Raw genomic sequence first — 17,535 nt, 5'->3', positions numbered from 1 at the left:
AGAGGCATACAAACAGCCTGAGGAAACAACTTCCTCTAGTGGCCACTAGTGTGCAGCATCTGTGAAAGCACTCCTGCAGGGCTCAGGATCCTTGCATCTGGAAACACTAAACCAAGAAGTTTCATTATTAACACACACACACACACACACACACACACACACACACACACACACACACACACACACACACACACACACACACACACACACACACACACCAATTTCTAACAAAAAATCTGACTACTTTTTATTTCATTGCATATATAATCTGCTAAATATTAGATGATGGGCTATACTAAAAAGGACATGACTATTTGTTGCTTAACAGGGAACTCTGTGGCCTTAAAAGCTGCCTGATAAATATGTTTTACAGTGATTGAGTTTATGTTGTAAAATTATTCAGTGCTTGCGGTAAATTACTCACATTACAACACCAACATTCTGTTAGGATGACATAAAGAGATCTGGTTTTCTAAATACTTCTATTATTGCTATTATCGGTTCCACTTTACTGCTGTGTACTCTCGCTATAAAGATCCAACAAATCAAATTGATGTAAATTTTGCGTTTTTAATGTGTCCACCTTTGTTGAAATGTCTTTTTTTTTTTTTTTTTTAGTAAAAATCCAGCTGATCGTTTGTTAAAGAAAGTGGAAATCATGATCAGAAGAACTAAAGAACAAGTCATGAATAGCAAAGTTGAGGGGAAGTTTTATTTATTGTAAAATAGTGTGTCAGGCTTTGAACATTTCACAGAGCACTGTTCAATCTATAATCTGAAAAAGGAAGTTGGCATTTCTGCAAACCTAACAAGACAAGGCCGCCAACTTAAACTGGCAGGCTGGGCAAAAAATCTAATAGAATATGCCAAGAGGCCCATTTTAATTTAACGAATGGAGTTTCAAAGCTAAGATGGAAGTTTGTACAGAAAAGAAAAATTCTACTAAGGTGTAAAAGAAGGTTGTCAGATGAGACCCAAACAAAACATGCAATAATAAAAAGAAACCAAAACAAACAAACAAACAAACAAACAAACAAACAAAAACCCATTTCATTTAAACCTGAATGCACATTCTCTATGGTTACATACATGGGTGGCAGTTCGGGATACATTTCTTCAGAAGGAGCAGCTGGTGTGTGTTCATAAGAGTATGGATTGAGATAAATACATGGAACATATTGAATAAATTATTATGATCTACAAAATAAAACAATGAATATAAAGCCAGAGCGACAATTGAAAGATATATCAGAGTCTGTTTATGTTTTCGGATGATAAGGCCAGACCGAAAACCTTATTTAGAACATCAGTCAAGACCTAGAACTGTTCCTGTTAACAGGGGATCTGCATTTAAAATGACTAAGCTTCTGCTCTTTCTCTTATATTCTCTATTTCATTTTATGCACTGTTTTGAGTTGTTTTATCACATAAAATGTCAATAAAATATGTGATAAATCCCCAAAACCCAAATTTTGTAGAAAAAAAGAAAAGAAAAAAAAAAAAGATTAACTGTGAGTCATTTTAAAAAGCAACTTAAAAAAAAAAGTAAACATTCATTGTAAACCAAAACAATTTCAGGATGAGTATGAGATCAGGACAAGTAAACAAAATGTTAAGACATGGAGAAGTTCAGGGGGAGCGCCCCTGGGGCCTCGGGTCCCTGGGGCCCATGGCCTGTTCAACTTTGGGGTGGCTGGCTGCTGGCAGAGCGCGCTCCTGGGGGCTTCGGCATTGCATCGGCCGGGGGATTTGCTCTGGGACATTTCTCCTCTTTTCCTAGTGGAGGGGTGGAATTCCTGGGTCGGCCGCTCTTTGGCACCTTTGCTCTGGGGGATCCCTTTGGGTGTCTGGGGTTTTAGGTCCCCCGGCGCTTGCCTCGGTGCTCTGGGGGGGCAGGTCTTTGGCTCTTCACAACCACCATTGAGCATTTTCCCTTTGGATAAACTTTGCATGTACAAGTGCACTCTCACAAACAACTACAGGTGCTTGGTTCCAGGTATTTAGAGATTTACTTCCATACAGAAAGCCCATATTCTTATCTTCAGCTACCACAGTATATATGTCAGATTAAATAAGACCACTTCAGCGATACATATATCATATATCAGTTGGTTGTGCTGTTCCTTTTTTACACCTCTTTTTCCCGTTTTTACTTTCCTGTTCTACCTACATTGCAGTGTTCACATAATCTGTAATACTCCCTGCATGAATTATATTAAAGCAATTTATATGCATCAAGCAGAGCACTGTGGCGATAGCCATACTGGTCCACTTGTGAAAGTAAAATCTATTGGGCATTTTTTTGGCATCAAGACAATTATTCTTATTGCCACATTGCCAGACAGGACACTGTTAAAAAATAATAATAAAAAAAAAAAAAAAAAAAAAAAAAAAAAAAAAATATATATATATATATATATATATATATATATATATATATATATATATATATATATATATATATATATATATATATATATATATATATATATATATATATATAAATGGAGCACTTAATGCTGCACATTTAAAAGATTTATATGCACAATGCAAAAATCTAATTTGTTACAAAAATGTTACATGTTTTAGTATAATTGTTTGGGTTTACAGTGTTTGTGAGTATAACTTTAAATGGATCTGATTTTGAGTTGATCCTGAAGGAAGCATCTAGAATACTGTTTTTATTTAAGACAGTTATAGATTCTCTTATTCCACGTGCAGCAAAGATTTCCCTCCTCAAACTTTCCCTGATAAAACTCTGTGCCAATCACGCAACAGATACCGTCACTCGCTTGCTTCTCATTGGCTGCAGACTGACATTAGGATTCCAGCTGTTTTACCCCATTCCCATCTCCAGCTTGAACTTACATACCCATACCGGGGAGGAGGGCCCTCTGAGCGCTCCCGCGATCCTATTGGCACAGAGCTGGCAGGGAGCCCGGCGGAGGCGGAGAGCGAGAAGTTTTGGAGAACACCCACCTATCCCCCCCTTCTCTCTCTCCCCCCATCACCATCCAGCTGTGAAAGCTTCGTGGATGGACGGAACCGAGCAGTGCAGTCTGGAGCAGACCTGAGCGAGAGCAGAAACCACCGGTCATTCTTGTGCGCAACAGCAGAGGAGGAGGGGGGCACGGAGTGTTCCAGGCTTACAGTGCGCAACGAGGATGCGCAGCAGCATCTCCATGGATCTTTAAGAAGATATAACTGATAAAGAATCAGTGCGCTGGAAACTGTATTGGATGCGACTAAAAGTGTTGGATTCTCTTGTTGAATGAGGGAAAACCAGGCTGTGGATTTATGTTTTTTCTTTTGGAGGGTTTTCTCATCTGCTTTAAGAAGAAGTAAGTTTGCGCGCAGCGTCAATGTTTTAACGAAGGCTTAATGGTTTTTTTAAATCCGCATGAGATGGCCATGAGTTGCCGGTGAGGCCCCCTGGAGAGGCATCTTCTCGGAGCGCCGGGGGGGACCGGGGCCTGAGCGCACAGCGTCTGCATCAGCGCAGCGCACCACCTGGAAACTATATACGCTCCGCTTGACGCACAAAACCCACAAGAAGGGAGAGGGTGTCCACTTTTTTAAACCATTCAACACGCTGCTCTCATCTCTTTTTTTTTCTTAAATCTTTTTTATCGTCTTGCAAATGGAGTTTTTTTCCCCCCCAGGCTGGTGCGGACTTTACTGCTCGAAAAGAAACTGATCATGTGATGACTGAGCGCGCTTTTGGCACATCTACAGAGTCCCTTACAGGTAAATATGGAAACAGAATAAAGCAGCATTCTTTTTGGGAAAATAATGACATTATATCAACTCATGATTAGTGTTATTGTTTGTAAGTCGATGCTGAAGTGTAGAAATGAACAGTTGACTGCGGGCAATCGGTGCTTTGTTTCCGCGCAGAAGGAATGCAGCGCAGAACTGTCAGACGCTCAGAAAGCCCTATTCACTGACACTTTGATCTAATCTGAAAAAAGCGACTCTTGTCTGGTTTAATTAGTTTTATTTCTAAATGATGCATGGTGGTATTTGGATGTTTGCAATGGATAAAAACATAAAGATGAACCGAGAACAGCAATGCGAAGATCTGACTACTTTTAATTTGGGTCCATGGTTTCTAAACAAATAATTGATCTTTGTGCTGCTTAACTACTCTGGGCTTTATTTATTTGTTTATTTTTTGTATAGTCTGATAAAAACTATGCCTGATAAACAACAAAAAAATCTTGGTACAAATTTCATATTTGGATTGGATTCAATATTTCATAAAATCAACTAAATGTAAGATCTGGAAACACTGCAGTGAATGTACAGATAAATAAATAACAGTCCAATATCTATGTTTATTTATCAATTATAGGTAGGTATTGGATGCATTACTGCCATTCAATGTGTTTCATTAATAATATTTTTTTTCACATGTGAAAACTAGATGTTTGTGCACCAGTTGCCAAAATGGTGCAATAACTATTAGTTCAATCTGAAAAACTCACACAGAGAGAAAAGATAATTAGAATAATTTATTGATAAGAAAGTATAGTCTTTGGCGCTCAGACCTCGGCAGGAACATTCATGCTGAATTATGCTTTAACATGCATGAGTAGATGAATGTGAATAGGGATGTTCCCCCGGGCCTGAAACTGGTGGTGGTTTAATCCGAGCTGGTTGACAAGGTGATCTGCTGGGCAGAATTGTGGGACTAGAAGACTGAGGGAGCTGACGCCGGGGCTTCACTCAGACTCGGGATATAGAGGTCCTGCTTGGTGATGCAGGTACCGTGAACTGTCCATGATGAGCAAGCATGAAGCGACAGTGGAGAGGAAAAACTCCCCTTGGGAAGAAACCTCTGGCAGGACCGGGCTCAACATGGTGGTCTTCTGCCGGACCAATGCAATGAGATGAGGGATGGTGACAACTGGGATTAATACTCTCTGATGAGGTTGAGGTAAAGTCGTGTCATGGAGGACGATTCAGCTGCGATGGCGGAGAAGGGGATGGAGGTGGGTGGATTGTCGTCTGAATCGAAATCCGACATTGCGATTGCAGGATAGCGGCTGTGGTGAGATTTGAGGGAGTTTATAAAGTGGAAGCAGGACGCTGATTTGGCTTCATGGTGGAGTAGTTCAAAGCTGATTGGCTCGCTTCAGAGACGGATCGGCTTCTGATTGATGGAGGTAAGTCAGAGTTTCTTCAATTGAACTTCCGCTAGAGCTTCATTTCAATCTGAAAAACTCACACAGAGAGAAAAGATAATTAGAAGAATTTATTGATAAGAAAGTATAGTCTTTGGCGCTCAGACCTCGGCAGGAACATTCATGCTGAATTATGCTTTAACATGCATGAGTAGATGAATGTGAATAGGGATGTTCCCCCCAAAAAGCTGAGGTTGAGGCCGGAGAGTCCGTATGCTCGTAGGGCATACACTAGGGACAGAATAAAGAATGCGTAATGAAATGCTGAGAAGGTTTGCGAACAACTTACCGAGCCAGGTTGTTGATGAGGATGGCGACCACGGTAGACGCCGAAAACTTACCGATGATGATTTACCCATGATGATGATGATGAACCCGCGATGATGATGATGATGATGAACCCGTGATGATGATGAACCCATGATGATGATGATGATGATGATGATGAACCCATGATGATGATGATGATGATGAACCCGTGATGATGATGAACCTGTGATGATGATGATGAACCCGTGATGATGATGAACCCGTGATGATGATGATGATGATGAGCCCGTGATGATGATGATGATGAACCCGTGATGATGATGATGATGATGATGAACCCGTGATGATGATGAACCCATGATGATGATGATGATGATGATGAACCCACCATGATGAGTATGATGATGAACCCATGATGATGATGATGAATCCGTGATGATGATGATGAATCCGTGATGATGATGATGATGATGATGATGAACCCATGATGATGATGATGAATCCGTGATGATGATGATGAACCCATGATGATGATGATGAATCCGTGATGATGATGATGATGATGATGATGATGAACCCATGATGATGATGATGATGATTTACCCATGATGATGATGATGATGAACCCATGATGATGATGATCCCATGATGATGATGATCCCATGATGATGATGAACCCATGATGATGATGATGATGATTTACCCATGATGATGATGATGATTTACCCATGATGATGATGATGATTTACCCATGATGATGATTTACCCATGATGATGATGATGAACCCATGATGATGATGATGATTTACCCATGATGATGATGATGATGATGATGATGAACCTATGATGATGATGATGACTTACCCATGATGATGACGATGAATCTTGCGGATGACGATGATGATGATGAATCCTGCGGATGACGATGATGAATCCTGCGGATGACGATGATGAATCCTGTGGATGATGATGATGATGAATCCTGCGGATGATGATGATGATGATGATGATGATGATGAATCCTGCGGATGATGATGATGATGATGAATCCTGCGGATGATGATGAATCCTGCGGATGATGATGATGAATCCTGCGGATGATGATGATGATGATGACGATGATGTATCTCATTATGATGACGATGATAATGAATCTTGCGGATGAGTCTGATAATGAATCTTGCGGATGAGTCTGAAAATGATCTTGCGGATGAGTCCATATAGAACATATAACATGACGGGATACAGACATGACGAGACGCAGACATGGTGCATATTGATGCATTGGAAATGCAAGCAAAATGGCGTAAAGGATGCATGACGAGACACGACTAGACACAGATAGGGAGCATGTGATGCATTAGGGAATGAATCTTGCGGATGTGTCTGATAATGAATCTTGCAGATGAGTCTGATAATGAATCTTGCGGATGAGTCTGATAATGAATCTTGCGGATGAGTCTGATAATGAATCTTGCAGATGAGTCTGATAATGAATCTTGCGGATGAGTCTGATAATGAATCTTGCGGATGAGTCTGATAATGAATCTTGCGGATGAGTCTGATAATGAATCTTGCGGATGAGTCTGATAATGATCTTGCGGATGATAACATATATGAAGAATTGATGCATTAGGGAATGCATGACGAGACACAGACCAGACGTGACGTGACACACAGGAGAATGCATGTAAATGCCTGACATAAAGGTGAGATTGCATGAATGCGAGCCAGAATGAAGACAGCATGAATATAGCAAGGAGACAGCATGGAAGACTGGATGAAGCAGGGAATAATGAAGAAAACTGATAAGGAGTGGGAGTAGAAAATGAGTTAGAGGATGGTCGTGATTAGGTCAGAAAATTATGAGAATGAGTTGAACCACCACCAGTATTTGTAATAGAGTTACCTAGAGGCAGAGAGAGCGCTGAGCTGCGAGAATTGGTGAGAGTTCTGGGCGGATGAATGAGGTATAGGCTGGTGAACCATCGGCCCAGAGCTGAGGGAAGCCTCAGAACCACGCGAGTAGCTGGGAAGCAGCTGCTCGGTCCAGAACGAATGCCCAGATTACCTACTAGAGGGAAGGCCACATGATTCTAAGAGTATCCTGAGTTGGTGAAGGAACCATGAGTGGACGTAGGGTAACCCTTGGGCGAAATGAAAGTGCTTAGAATGCCTGAAACATGACGCGCCGAGATGATGAAACGTTAGTGACTGCTGCCAGTGATGCTTCTGATGAAGGGCATGAGAGACTGGGAGGAGGAGTGACTTTATTAGTGGCTTCAACTACTACGATGTTATCGCAGTGGGCGGACGCGATACCTTCCCAAAGCCCCACGATGGCAAGCTAGCTAAGGGAAGACCTCACACAAGCAGATAATTGGGTGTGAATAAAAGAGGCCATGAACCCACGAACCACCTGTCCTGAAGAACCACCCAAAACCTACGGATGCAGCATCCGTAAAATTTTTGAAGCATGGCAGGAGATAGATAATGTCGACATAGAAAAGAAATTTCGTTCCAATTTAGAAGCAGTCTGACCAGGAGATCCGAACGGCAGCCTACGTTCAGTAATCTGACCAAGGAGAGGGACGGAAATTGCCGGATCAAGCAACTGGGAATGAAAGAGCGGCCTTGAGAAATAAGCGCATGGCAAATTAGCTGACCTAGCAAGGAGCGCAATTGGCGTTTAGAAATGACTGATGGAGAACACCAGTTTTGTATTTTTTATTTTTTTTTATTATTATTATTATTATTATTATTATTATCAAACGACAGATTATGAGGAGACAAGACGATAATCAGAAAAATAATAAGGGGTGGTAAGATGACGGGCTGCTAAGACTGAGGTACGACTTATGTGAAGCGTGCACGGCGGGGATAGACTGATATTGAATGGCCTCCTGCGGAAGCTATGGTTATGGATAGATGCTGAATGCGGCAGGAAATTGCCAATAGAGGATCTCTGAATAGACGGAGATCGGATGATTAAGGAAAACTGTGACGTCACCTGCTGAAGCGACCTGCTGATTGACTTCAGGGGAGGGAAGAATAGAAAGACTAAATTAAAATATTTCCCCTGAATAATTAGAACGAGGCTAGTGGAAATATCAGCATGCATGTTAATATAAGGTATGCCTGAATAAGAGGCAGGCAAAGTATAAATAGCGAACTCAAATAGATAGAAAATTATGAATGAAAACATGGTTGAATACGTCTTACCTAAGGCTGGCCCGGGGCGGGCGTTCCCTAATATGAATGAGGGGAGGGGGAGGTCCGTCTGAGCAGACAGCGGCAGGGATGACGTGGCAGTGCAGGGATTTCCACGTTTGGAGCGTGCGGACAGCGTCAAACGGATTGAGTGAGAGAGTCCGGTGGAGCGGAGGGAGGCTGAGAGCTGTTAAACGCCAGAAGGGCTAGACGGGGGAGCTGTTATGAATCAGGAAGCTGAAGAAGGTCCAAGGCTGCATCGAAACGATGAGAAGGAGCGGGCGTAGTGGTGACTGCTGCTGGGACAGATCCGGGAGGCCTTCTGCGCTTGGCGAGGGGAGCGGAGGACTTGCATGTCTTTTGCGGCCAGGAATCGGAGCAGATTGAAGAGCGGAAGGCGAGGGAGATGAATCACGAGGAGGTAAGAGGGAGGCTCGTTGAGACATCTGAGCAGAGTCTAGGTCGGAGTCTGGCAATATACCCTTGGAGTGTAACGCGGAAGAAGGAGATGAGAGCGGCTAGACGGGAGCTTCTCCGAGCAGGGAAAATTGGATTGTCGTCTGAATCGAAATCCGACATTGCGATTGCAGGATAGCGGCTGTGGTGAGATTTGAGGGAGTTTATAAAGTGGAAGCAGGACGCTGATTTGGCTTCATGGTGGAGTAGTTCGAAGCTGATTGGCTCGCTTCAGAGACGGATCGGCTTCTGATTGATGGAGGTAAGTCAGAGTTTCTTCAATTGAACTTCCGCTAGAGCTTCATGTGTCAGCAGGTGGCAAAATCAATAAATCTCAATAAAATTCAGTCAGCTTTAATAAGGGGGGCAAACAATTTAATGCTTTTTATTGTCTTTTTAATAATTTAATTCTTTAGCTCACATTTTGAGCTTAATGGAAATAAAGTGAGGATGAAGTTGGACAAATGTGCAAGAAATCCTAAATAAACACAAGTTGTGGTTTATTGGCTTCAAAGTAAGTTTGGATTTGGAATATTTGTGATGATCTCCAGATATGCTGTCCAACACATAAATCACAGAAATAAGTTTAATTTTTTTTTTTTATTTGGAACATTTAACATACAAACATTAAGTGCTTTTTTTATATCCACACTTTAATAAGAAATTGTAGGCCTTCAAGGTTTGTAATTTAAAACATTTTTTTTTTTTTTTTTTACAAACTATTAAGATGTTCTATGAAGGCTGCCAGCATCTAAGTCAAACCTAACACCCTTCCACTTTGGGCCTAGATTCCTGGCAGATTCCCACTGACACCTGAGGGGTGAGTTAAATGCAGGAATCGAACTGGACTGTAATGTTCATTTGCATTGAGCAACAAAGTTGATTATCAGATAACTGAGTTAGGAAGTGTGCTAGCCATTTAGACTTTATAGATAGTCTTTGATTCAGTGCAGAAAACCTTTCATACCCACATCCAAACAATTTCCAAAATTTGCTGAGTTTATAAACAAATTCTTGAAGAAAAAAAAACATCTTTGCATTTTGAACGATATCTTTGACACGAAAAATAACAGACAAGTTTCAATCCTGATGTTTAAGGGATAGCTATTTTACTAAGGTAAAATAAAAAATGCTGTTAGAATGTAAATCACTTTCCAACAGTAGATTTAAAAATGAAAATGTTCAATAGAAATAAAAATCAAACTATGTTGACTAATGGATTGATGCACAACAAAATAAATGTTTACAGTGTAAGTATGCATGTTTTCCAAATTTACTCAGAAAGTTAACTTTAGTCCTCTAATGCATGAATTATGATAAAATGATTTTTTTTACTAAGTATGTTTATCGATCTTTAGGAATGTAAAACAAGGTTTGAAAACATTTTGGTAATACTTTATTTTACAGTACATCAATAGCCATGTAATAACCTGGTAATAACTCAACAAGTCACAATATATTACTGTGTAACAAGAAAAACTTTATTTATACCAACAGATTACAAAGTAAATTTTATCTTATGATAAATACGAGTTTAGTTAAGAAGATTGGCTTGCTGTCTTCTTCGTTTGGTTTTCTGTTATATGCCAAATAATAATCTGCATTTTACTAGATTATAGCATTCGTTTATTGCTGTCAGTGAAATGAATATGAGATACCAGCTAATAACAGTTTGAAATCTAAGAAGTCTGGCTTTATCTTGTCTGCCTAAATTTTGAAGCAAAAATTCTCCATTGTTGTTACCAAGTAATATAGGATAAATTGCTGTGTTTTTAACCATAATATTGCACGATTATTGATGTACCGTTAAGAAAGTGGTACCAACATTTTTTTCAATCTTTATTCTATAAAGCGATCTTTATTTGTCCAATCAAGTGTACTTAATGCATTTTATACTGTAAAGAAAATCAATGTATCATCAAAGTAGTTGCTCGATGTAGTTGTATTGTAGTTTTACAGTTGCAATATAATATTCTGGTGGAATGGTTGTGCCTTTACTCCGGTGTAGAAACCAAAATATTTGACGTCTTTTGTCTTTTTCCCTGTGTCAGCCATCTTGGTTTAAAGGCATACTATGCTAAATTTTTCTGTTAATATGTTCCATAACGTTTTGGATGATTAAATGAGTAATTTCAGGTCGAACAAAGGTTTTCTCGGCCGCCCTGGTGGTCTGTAGGGGAAATACCGTACAATTGCAGGAGCCCTCGACCCGCACCCACAGTCTTGTGTATCGCGAGACTCGGTCTTGCTTTATGGCGAGAACTGCTACACACCCCCAGTGAAAGGCATGCTCGTTGCTAGTGCTGTGGCGATATTTGTGCAGTTGTAAATGTATGAAAACATGCTAAATTTTCAAACTCGAAAATTGGAACAAAAAAGTCACTTACCGCAGTAGACATGGTGATTCGTTGCATTCGCCTGTCTGCTAAGCTCAAAACAACCGCGCCTGGCTCAACAGAGAAACCAGGAGAACAGCTGAGCATATTTGCGACAGTGCACTTTTACTTTCGCCCTCTGGGGGGAGCCTCGCTGAAAAATCAACACCGGTTGCATAGTATACCTTTAACTTACTTTTTTTCCATTCCAATGATCAATAAATTGGACTTTTCCGTTTGGAATGATGCAATAGCTTCTAGTAGATCAGTCTAAATGCATAAGTGCCAAAAGTTGGTCACTATGCATGAAAAAGTTAAATGACTATTTAAAATGTGTTATATGTACAGAATACATAAAGTAAAACTAATTGACTCCATCTGTAAAGATTATTTCTCATATATACCACAAGCGAATATTTAAACCTAAGGCTTTACCTTGTTACAAGGACATGAATTTTTATTTTATTTTTTACATTATTAACTAAAGTTGTTGGTGGGGTTTTTGTTTTTTTTTGCTGTTCTCTATCTCCTTTTTAACAGGTCACAGGTGTGTAGTCATCAAATTTGAAATTACAGTAATAATTTTGCAAATGTTGCATCAAAGAGGTAATTTTCAAATATTGCAAAGCATTAGGATTTAGATTAGACATATAGCTCAGCTCGACTGACAGCTGCAGTCAATTTCCTTTACAATGACTGCCTCAGGGTTAATGAGCTAGCAAGTTTAACATTAGCGTTAGTGGTGTTGCTAAAGTGGCTCAGGTTGTTACAAAGTTGAAACATTTTTACCAAACAGAAACAAAGTCTTAAAATAAGTTGTAGCTTTTCGTACAATCATATTCATTCATATTATAGCCCATAAACATCTAAGTCCTACTGCTTTCATTTAATAGTGTTCATATGTTGTTTCCAACAGATATAAAAAAGGAAATTTCAACAGCATTGGTATATAAAATAGATTTATCAATAATAATAGATAATAATAAAGTTATTTTAGCAGATTTTACATTTAATTGCACATCATCTGATCCCTTGCAGGAGTTGAGTGATGGCTGAGGATGGGGGAAATCTCTCCTCGCTCCCTAAAGTCAGGGGTTCGGAAAGTCGCTCCTCTCTTCCGAGGAATTTCATCCCACTTAACGACCTGTCCGGGATGACTGCAGAAGGTGGGGAGGGTATTAGCGGAAGCAGCGAGCTGGTGATAGAGCGAGCATCCCCAGCCCCTGATGGGATCTCTGTGGCCGGGGACGAGGGTTCCACGCAGGGTGGAGGGAAGAGTCAGCCCTACCCTGAGTATGCACCTGTGGTCTTCTTCTACATGAAACAAACCACACCTCCCCGAAGTTGGTGTATCAAAATGGTCCGCAACCCATATCCTTTTTAAAATTTAGGAATACTGATTGAAGTCATCTCAGGTAAGAAACTTCTGCTTGGCTTTGTCCTCAAATATGATGAAGCTACCAACCTATGTTCTTTATTATGTCTTTTGCGTCTGTGAATGACTTACTCTGGTGTTGGGGTTTAGGTGGTTTACACGTGTTTGTTGGAGCTGCAGTCTTCATAATATACAGGAGCAGACGGGAAAGAAAACAATCTGCTGTTTTAGAGCTAGCTTTAGGGCACAGCTTTCCTGGATTTTAATGTATGATATATAATTTATTGAAAATGTGTTTTTTGATGTTTCTTCACTTTTTGTTCTCTTTTGTTCATACGAAAGATGTGTGTCTCCCAACAAGATACATGCTTGAAGTTTTTAAATTGCTTCCTTGTAAATGCAGTTCTGAAAATGGACTGACGGTCTTAATGATATCATACTTTAGCAGAATTGATCATTTTGTACATGCATATGGAAGATTTTACACCCAGGGTCAAATGTAATATAGGCAATATGACGCATAAAATGTTATCTAACAACATTTTATAATATTATTCTTTTAGTTAGTTTTTTTTTTACTTGGGATTGAATTTAACATCACTTGAGATGAATTGTAAGATAAAGTGTTCAGAAAACATTTTAAAAAATGACAATACTTTGGATCAAAACTGTTTTTTAAAACAAAATAAAGGGTTCAACATGCAGCCACAAAAAAGACGAACAGGGAATTGAACTGGAGCCTCAGAAATATCTACATCCATATAAAACAAAGATTGAAAAAACTGAAAAGACATTTAGCATTTAGGCTAGGTGTGTAGCATACAAATAAAACCCCTGAATGTCACATTTTATGTTCCGAGAACCTAAGCTTATGTAAGAGCTGTTCTAAGACAATATTGTTTCTGACATTGCATATTGGTTATCTTTGTTATTACAAATAGAAATTACACTTCTTTGGTAGCAGAACACATATTTAAAAGAAAATCAATATATCCTTATTTTGGGCCCATAATGCTTTGGAACCACAAAGCCCATTTCTATATTACATCATTACTTTACACCAAGTCAGCTCAGATCTAATGTATGCACATATATAAAAGCCTTGGCCCTCCAGTGCATACCCTGCAGCGTTATGTTTCCCAGTCACTGCTACTATTACTCAGAGCCTCCAGCTGACTACTGTACGACTAAGGGGTGTCAGGAAAGAAAATCTTCTGGCTTCCTGTGAAAGGACATATAGTGTGGGGCTGTTATAATTAGATCACTGATACCTGCCCTCGTTGTTTATTGAGCCTTTCCTTCAGGTTAATAGCATCCATTGAAGACACAGGCTTATTGAATCACTCCTGCTGCTGAGGTCCATTATTGATTCATAAGTATTCAGACCTGCAAGAAAAAGATGGAGACACTTTAGGTTGTTTTTCTTCTTCTAGTTTTCAGTTGTAAGGCAAAAATCCAGAATTAGGTGGGATTTAAATATTTTTTTCCATTCTAGACCAATTTTACCTGAATAATTAGTGCTTTTTCCCCTTGTGTTGTGTACGTGAAAATTATTAGGCCACATAGTCACAGCTAGCTAATCTTTTGACATTTGTGCCCATGCCTTCAGTGGTATGTATATTTACAAGTTGATAATTGCGTAATAAACCTCTGGAAAGGTAGGTGATGTAGATGCTGTGATATCCTTTTGCTGCAAAGCTGATAAATCAGAACACAAACTGCTGAGAAAAACGAGAGAGTGCATCAGTTCCAACTCTGAGGCTTTGTTAATAAAATAAGATAAAAATCTGAAAAAGTACAATATATTAGTGAAATTCCCCAAGACATGCCATTACTAGTGAACTATACCTGTTTAGAGGCGACGTTACACTCCCTACCAGAGAATTAGAACTGTTGCATAAAGGAAATCAATTATTTTTTTTATGTTATATTACCAATTACCCCCATCAGTGTAAATGTCATCAATAACTCTAAATTATTCTCTGCATTTGTTGCTAAATTTTAAATATTGCTAGAGTGCAAACTAGACATGGCATAAGATTTTAATGGTTGCAGTCAATAATAATGTCATATTTACACTTTTTTGTGAACAGAACGCATTCTTCTGTTGGAATGATCATAATAAAACACATATATCTGATTTTCTTTGGATTTTTTTATACATAGATGTTTGAAAAAAATGTAACTCTAAACAGTTGAATGTGATTTGGAAGTAAAGGAGAAGTGTAGCATCCCTCTTATAGGCCAGCTTAGCAGGCATGTGCAGCAACAAATGAGGGAAGGTCAGCACTCCTGAACTTTAAGATAAAAATGTTTGTTATGCTGAAAGATTGAAGTCTGTCTTAGTTGAGTAGAAATAAAAGCACAGACCAACTCTAAGCTTTAACAGTTTCTACACATGCAGATGCTGATTGAAAGCTCAGCTGTGCTTCAGTTAGCCCCCCGTTACTCCTCAGACGTCCAGTCTTTGCAGAGATTAGTTACATTCAGACACTAAAATAACTCAATAAAAGTTTGTGTTTGTTTTTATCATCTAAATGTAAGTCGATAAACATGAATCGTTTTAAGATTTGCTTTGTTTATTGCTGTCAATTCATACATACATATGAGATCAGATGTTTCATCTGTGAGAATACAAGTTTAGAAGTTTTTAACTCAAGTTACAAAGTTACACCATTGTAAAACTTCAAGTGCAAATCACAAATTTATCAGCACGACTATAAACTCCTGTGTGTGATGATAAGGCACCTGAGAGGTGTTTACCTACTGCCTTTGAACGATAAGAAGACGAAAACAGAACAACAGATTGGTTCTGTTTTCGTCTGAAAATATAGATTTATAACTGTAATTTGGTAAAAAAAAAAAAAAAAAAAGCAAAAAAAGGATGTGTAGACGTGTACACTCACATTAAGTGTGTTTACCCTTAATATGAATAGGTAAATAAGACTATTTGCAATTGGAATGAGTGTTTTTACTAATAAGATTATTAGATAATTGAATTGAAATAATACAATGCAATAGTTTTCTTCTTATTTTACAGGGATATTGTTCTGTTCCATTGGCAAGTGTCTCACACCTCAATTCAAGAAAAAAATGCACTTTAAAAACTTAAAAAAAAAGGAATTACTAAGATTAGATTTTTTGCAGTGTAACTTCTAAGCTTGTATTTTCCAAAAGACAAAATCTGCTGTAACATGTATATGTGAGTTGACAACATTAAAAAATTACAAATCTTATGATTATTCACACTAACAGAATTACATTTACAGTTATCTTACCCCATCACTTTCTAAACCTTTGTTTTATGTTTTCTAATAGTTAACACTAAAAAATCTCAGATAAAGGTCCTGCTGCTGAACAAACCTCCTGCATAACAGACCTTAGCTGCGTGTTTCTATCTCAATGTTGCACGTGCATTTTGAGGAATAACTTTAGAAGAACTTGATTGAAAATTTTAACCAGCTGAATTTAGGTGCTTTTTATCTAAAGATGGAAGAATCATTTCTATATACATTTACCTCACATGACGGATTAGCTGTTTGCACTGCTGGCATCATGAACCCTAGCATTAGAATCACACTTTTCTCTCAATGTCCCTGGATAGCATGTAACATCACTAATACTAGCTGCCATGATAAATGAAGAAGTACAACTTGTCCAATTGCAACACATTCATAAAACCCATTACAGATCTGATCCATGCTAGCTTGCTACATCATCCTGTTTATTATAGCCAGGTGTACAGTAAAGTTGGTGTATGAGGATATCACACTTTGCATCGTCTGGTTAGATTCACTCCAATGGATGGAAACACCTCTAATTCATATTTTCTTTTTTAAAAGTTTGACCAAATCTTGCATTAGATGAAGATGATAATACAGCGACTATCTTATCATGCTAAAATTGAATCAAGAGCCATTAGTAGACTTCTGTATTGCGACTGAACTGTAGCATCGGTTAATGATTTTCTGTCGTCAAGGTGTCAGACAGCCACTCTATCGTCCCTCAGATTACTTCTGTTCCTCTCCTTCCTCTTGCCACCCGCCTACGCCTCCCCCGGTCCTGCCTATACATCTGCCACTTTATCATTCCAACCCATCCCCTCAGCCTCTGCTGCTTTACATCCCATCGCCTCGTACTCCTCTTTCCTCATTTGTCATTGCTTTAATTGAGATGCAGTCAAGCTGTCCTCCTCCTCAAATTCCTGCAGGAACGTTGTCCACAGCGCTGACGTTCTCACTGGATACTCTCACTCCCTGTCTTCATTTTCTTCTCTCGCTCTCTTCTCAATTTTTTTTCCCCTCCTTTGTGATCTGGCTCGGCCTGGGAGTGATCACAGCTGATTTCCATGTCTGTAAATGTCAAATCTTTAAAGGTCTTATATGAGAGCCCAGTGGCCTCCACAGGGAGTGGAGGCAATCTATGATACTATTATCCAAGTCTGGGTTTCTCAAACATTTAATTTGTTGGTATAGCCTCCCCACAGAGATCCCAGTGTATGGACAGTACAATGTAGTCCTATTAAAAAGAACCAAATCAACTAAATCAATCTCTAAAAATATATTGATTATTTCAGAATTGTGTTTTGAGCTAATGATAGGCAGTCTTTAACTAGAAACGTCCAGTTCTACAGAACCCTGATGATGAATTTTCTAATTCTGTA

The 17,535-nt window shown here is 39.0% G+C and overlaps 1 protein-coding gene across 15 annotated transcripts in view; it reads left to right on the top strand.

The window, feature by feature from the left end:
* The first annotated feature begins 2,988 nt into the window (after nt 1–2,988).
* The window catches only part of cacna1g (calcium channel, voltage-dependent, T type, alpha 1G subunit), a 384,250-nt gene continuing 369,703 nt past the window's right edge, over nt 2,989–17,535 (top strand). For 13 of the 15 annotated variants that reach the window (XM_038280083.1, XM_038280085.1, XM_038280076.1 and 10 more), the window contains exons 1-2: nt 2,989–3,747; nt 12,536–12,868. In XM_038280083.1, the coding sequence (XP_038136011.1) occupies nt 12,546–12,868 (323 nt within the window). In that variant the 5' untranslated portion in view covers nt 2,989–3,747; nt 12,536–12,545. The remainder of the gene's footprint in view (nt 3,748–12,535; nt 12,869–17,535) is intronic. The other 2 variants (XM_038280073.1, XM_038280080.1) reach the window with 2 other exon arrangements.

Source organism: Cyprinodon tularosa, unplaced genomic scaffold (genome assembly GCF_016077235.1).
Source record: "Cyprinodon tularosa strain WSP-4 unplaced genomic scaffold, ASM1607723v1 ctg156, whole genome shotgun sequence".
NCBI classification, from domain to species: domain Eukaryota; kingdom Metazoa; phylum Chordata; class Actinopteri; order Cyprinodontiformes; family Cyprinodontidae; genus Cyprinodon; species Cyprinodon tularosa.
This window is presented reverse-complemented; position numbering and strand designations above follow the sequence as displayed.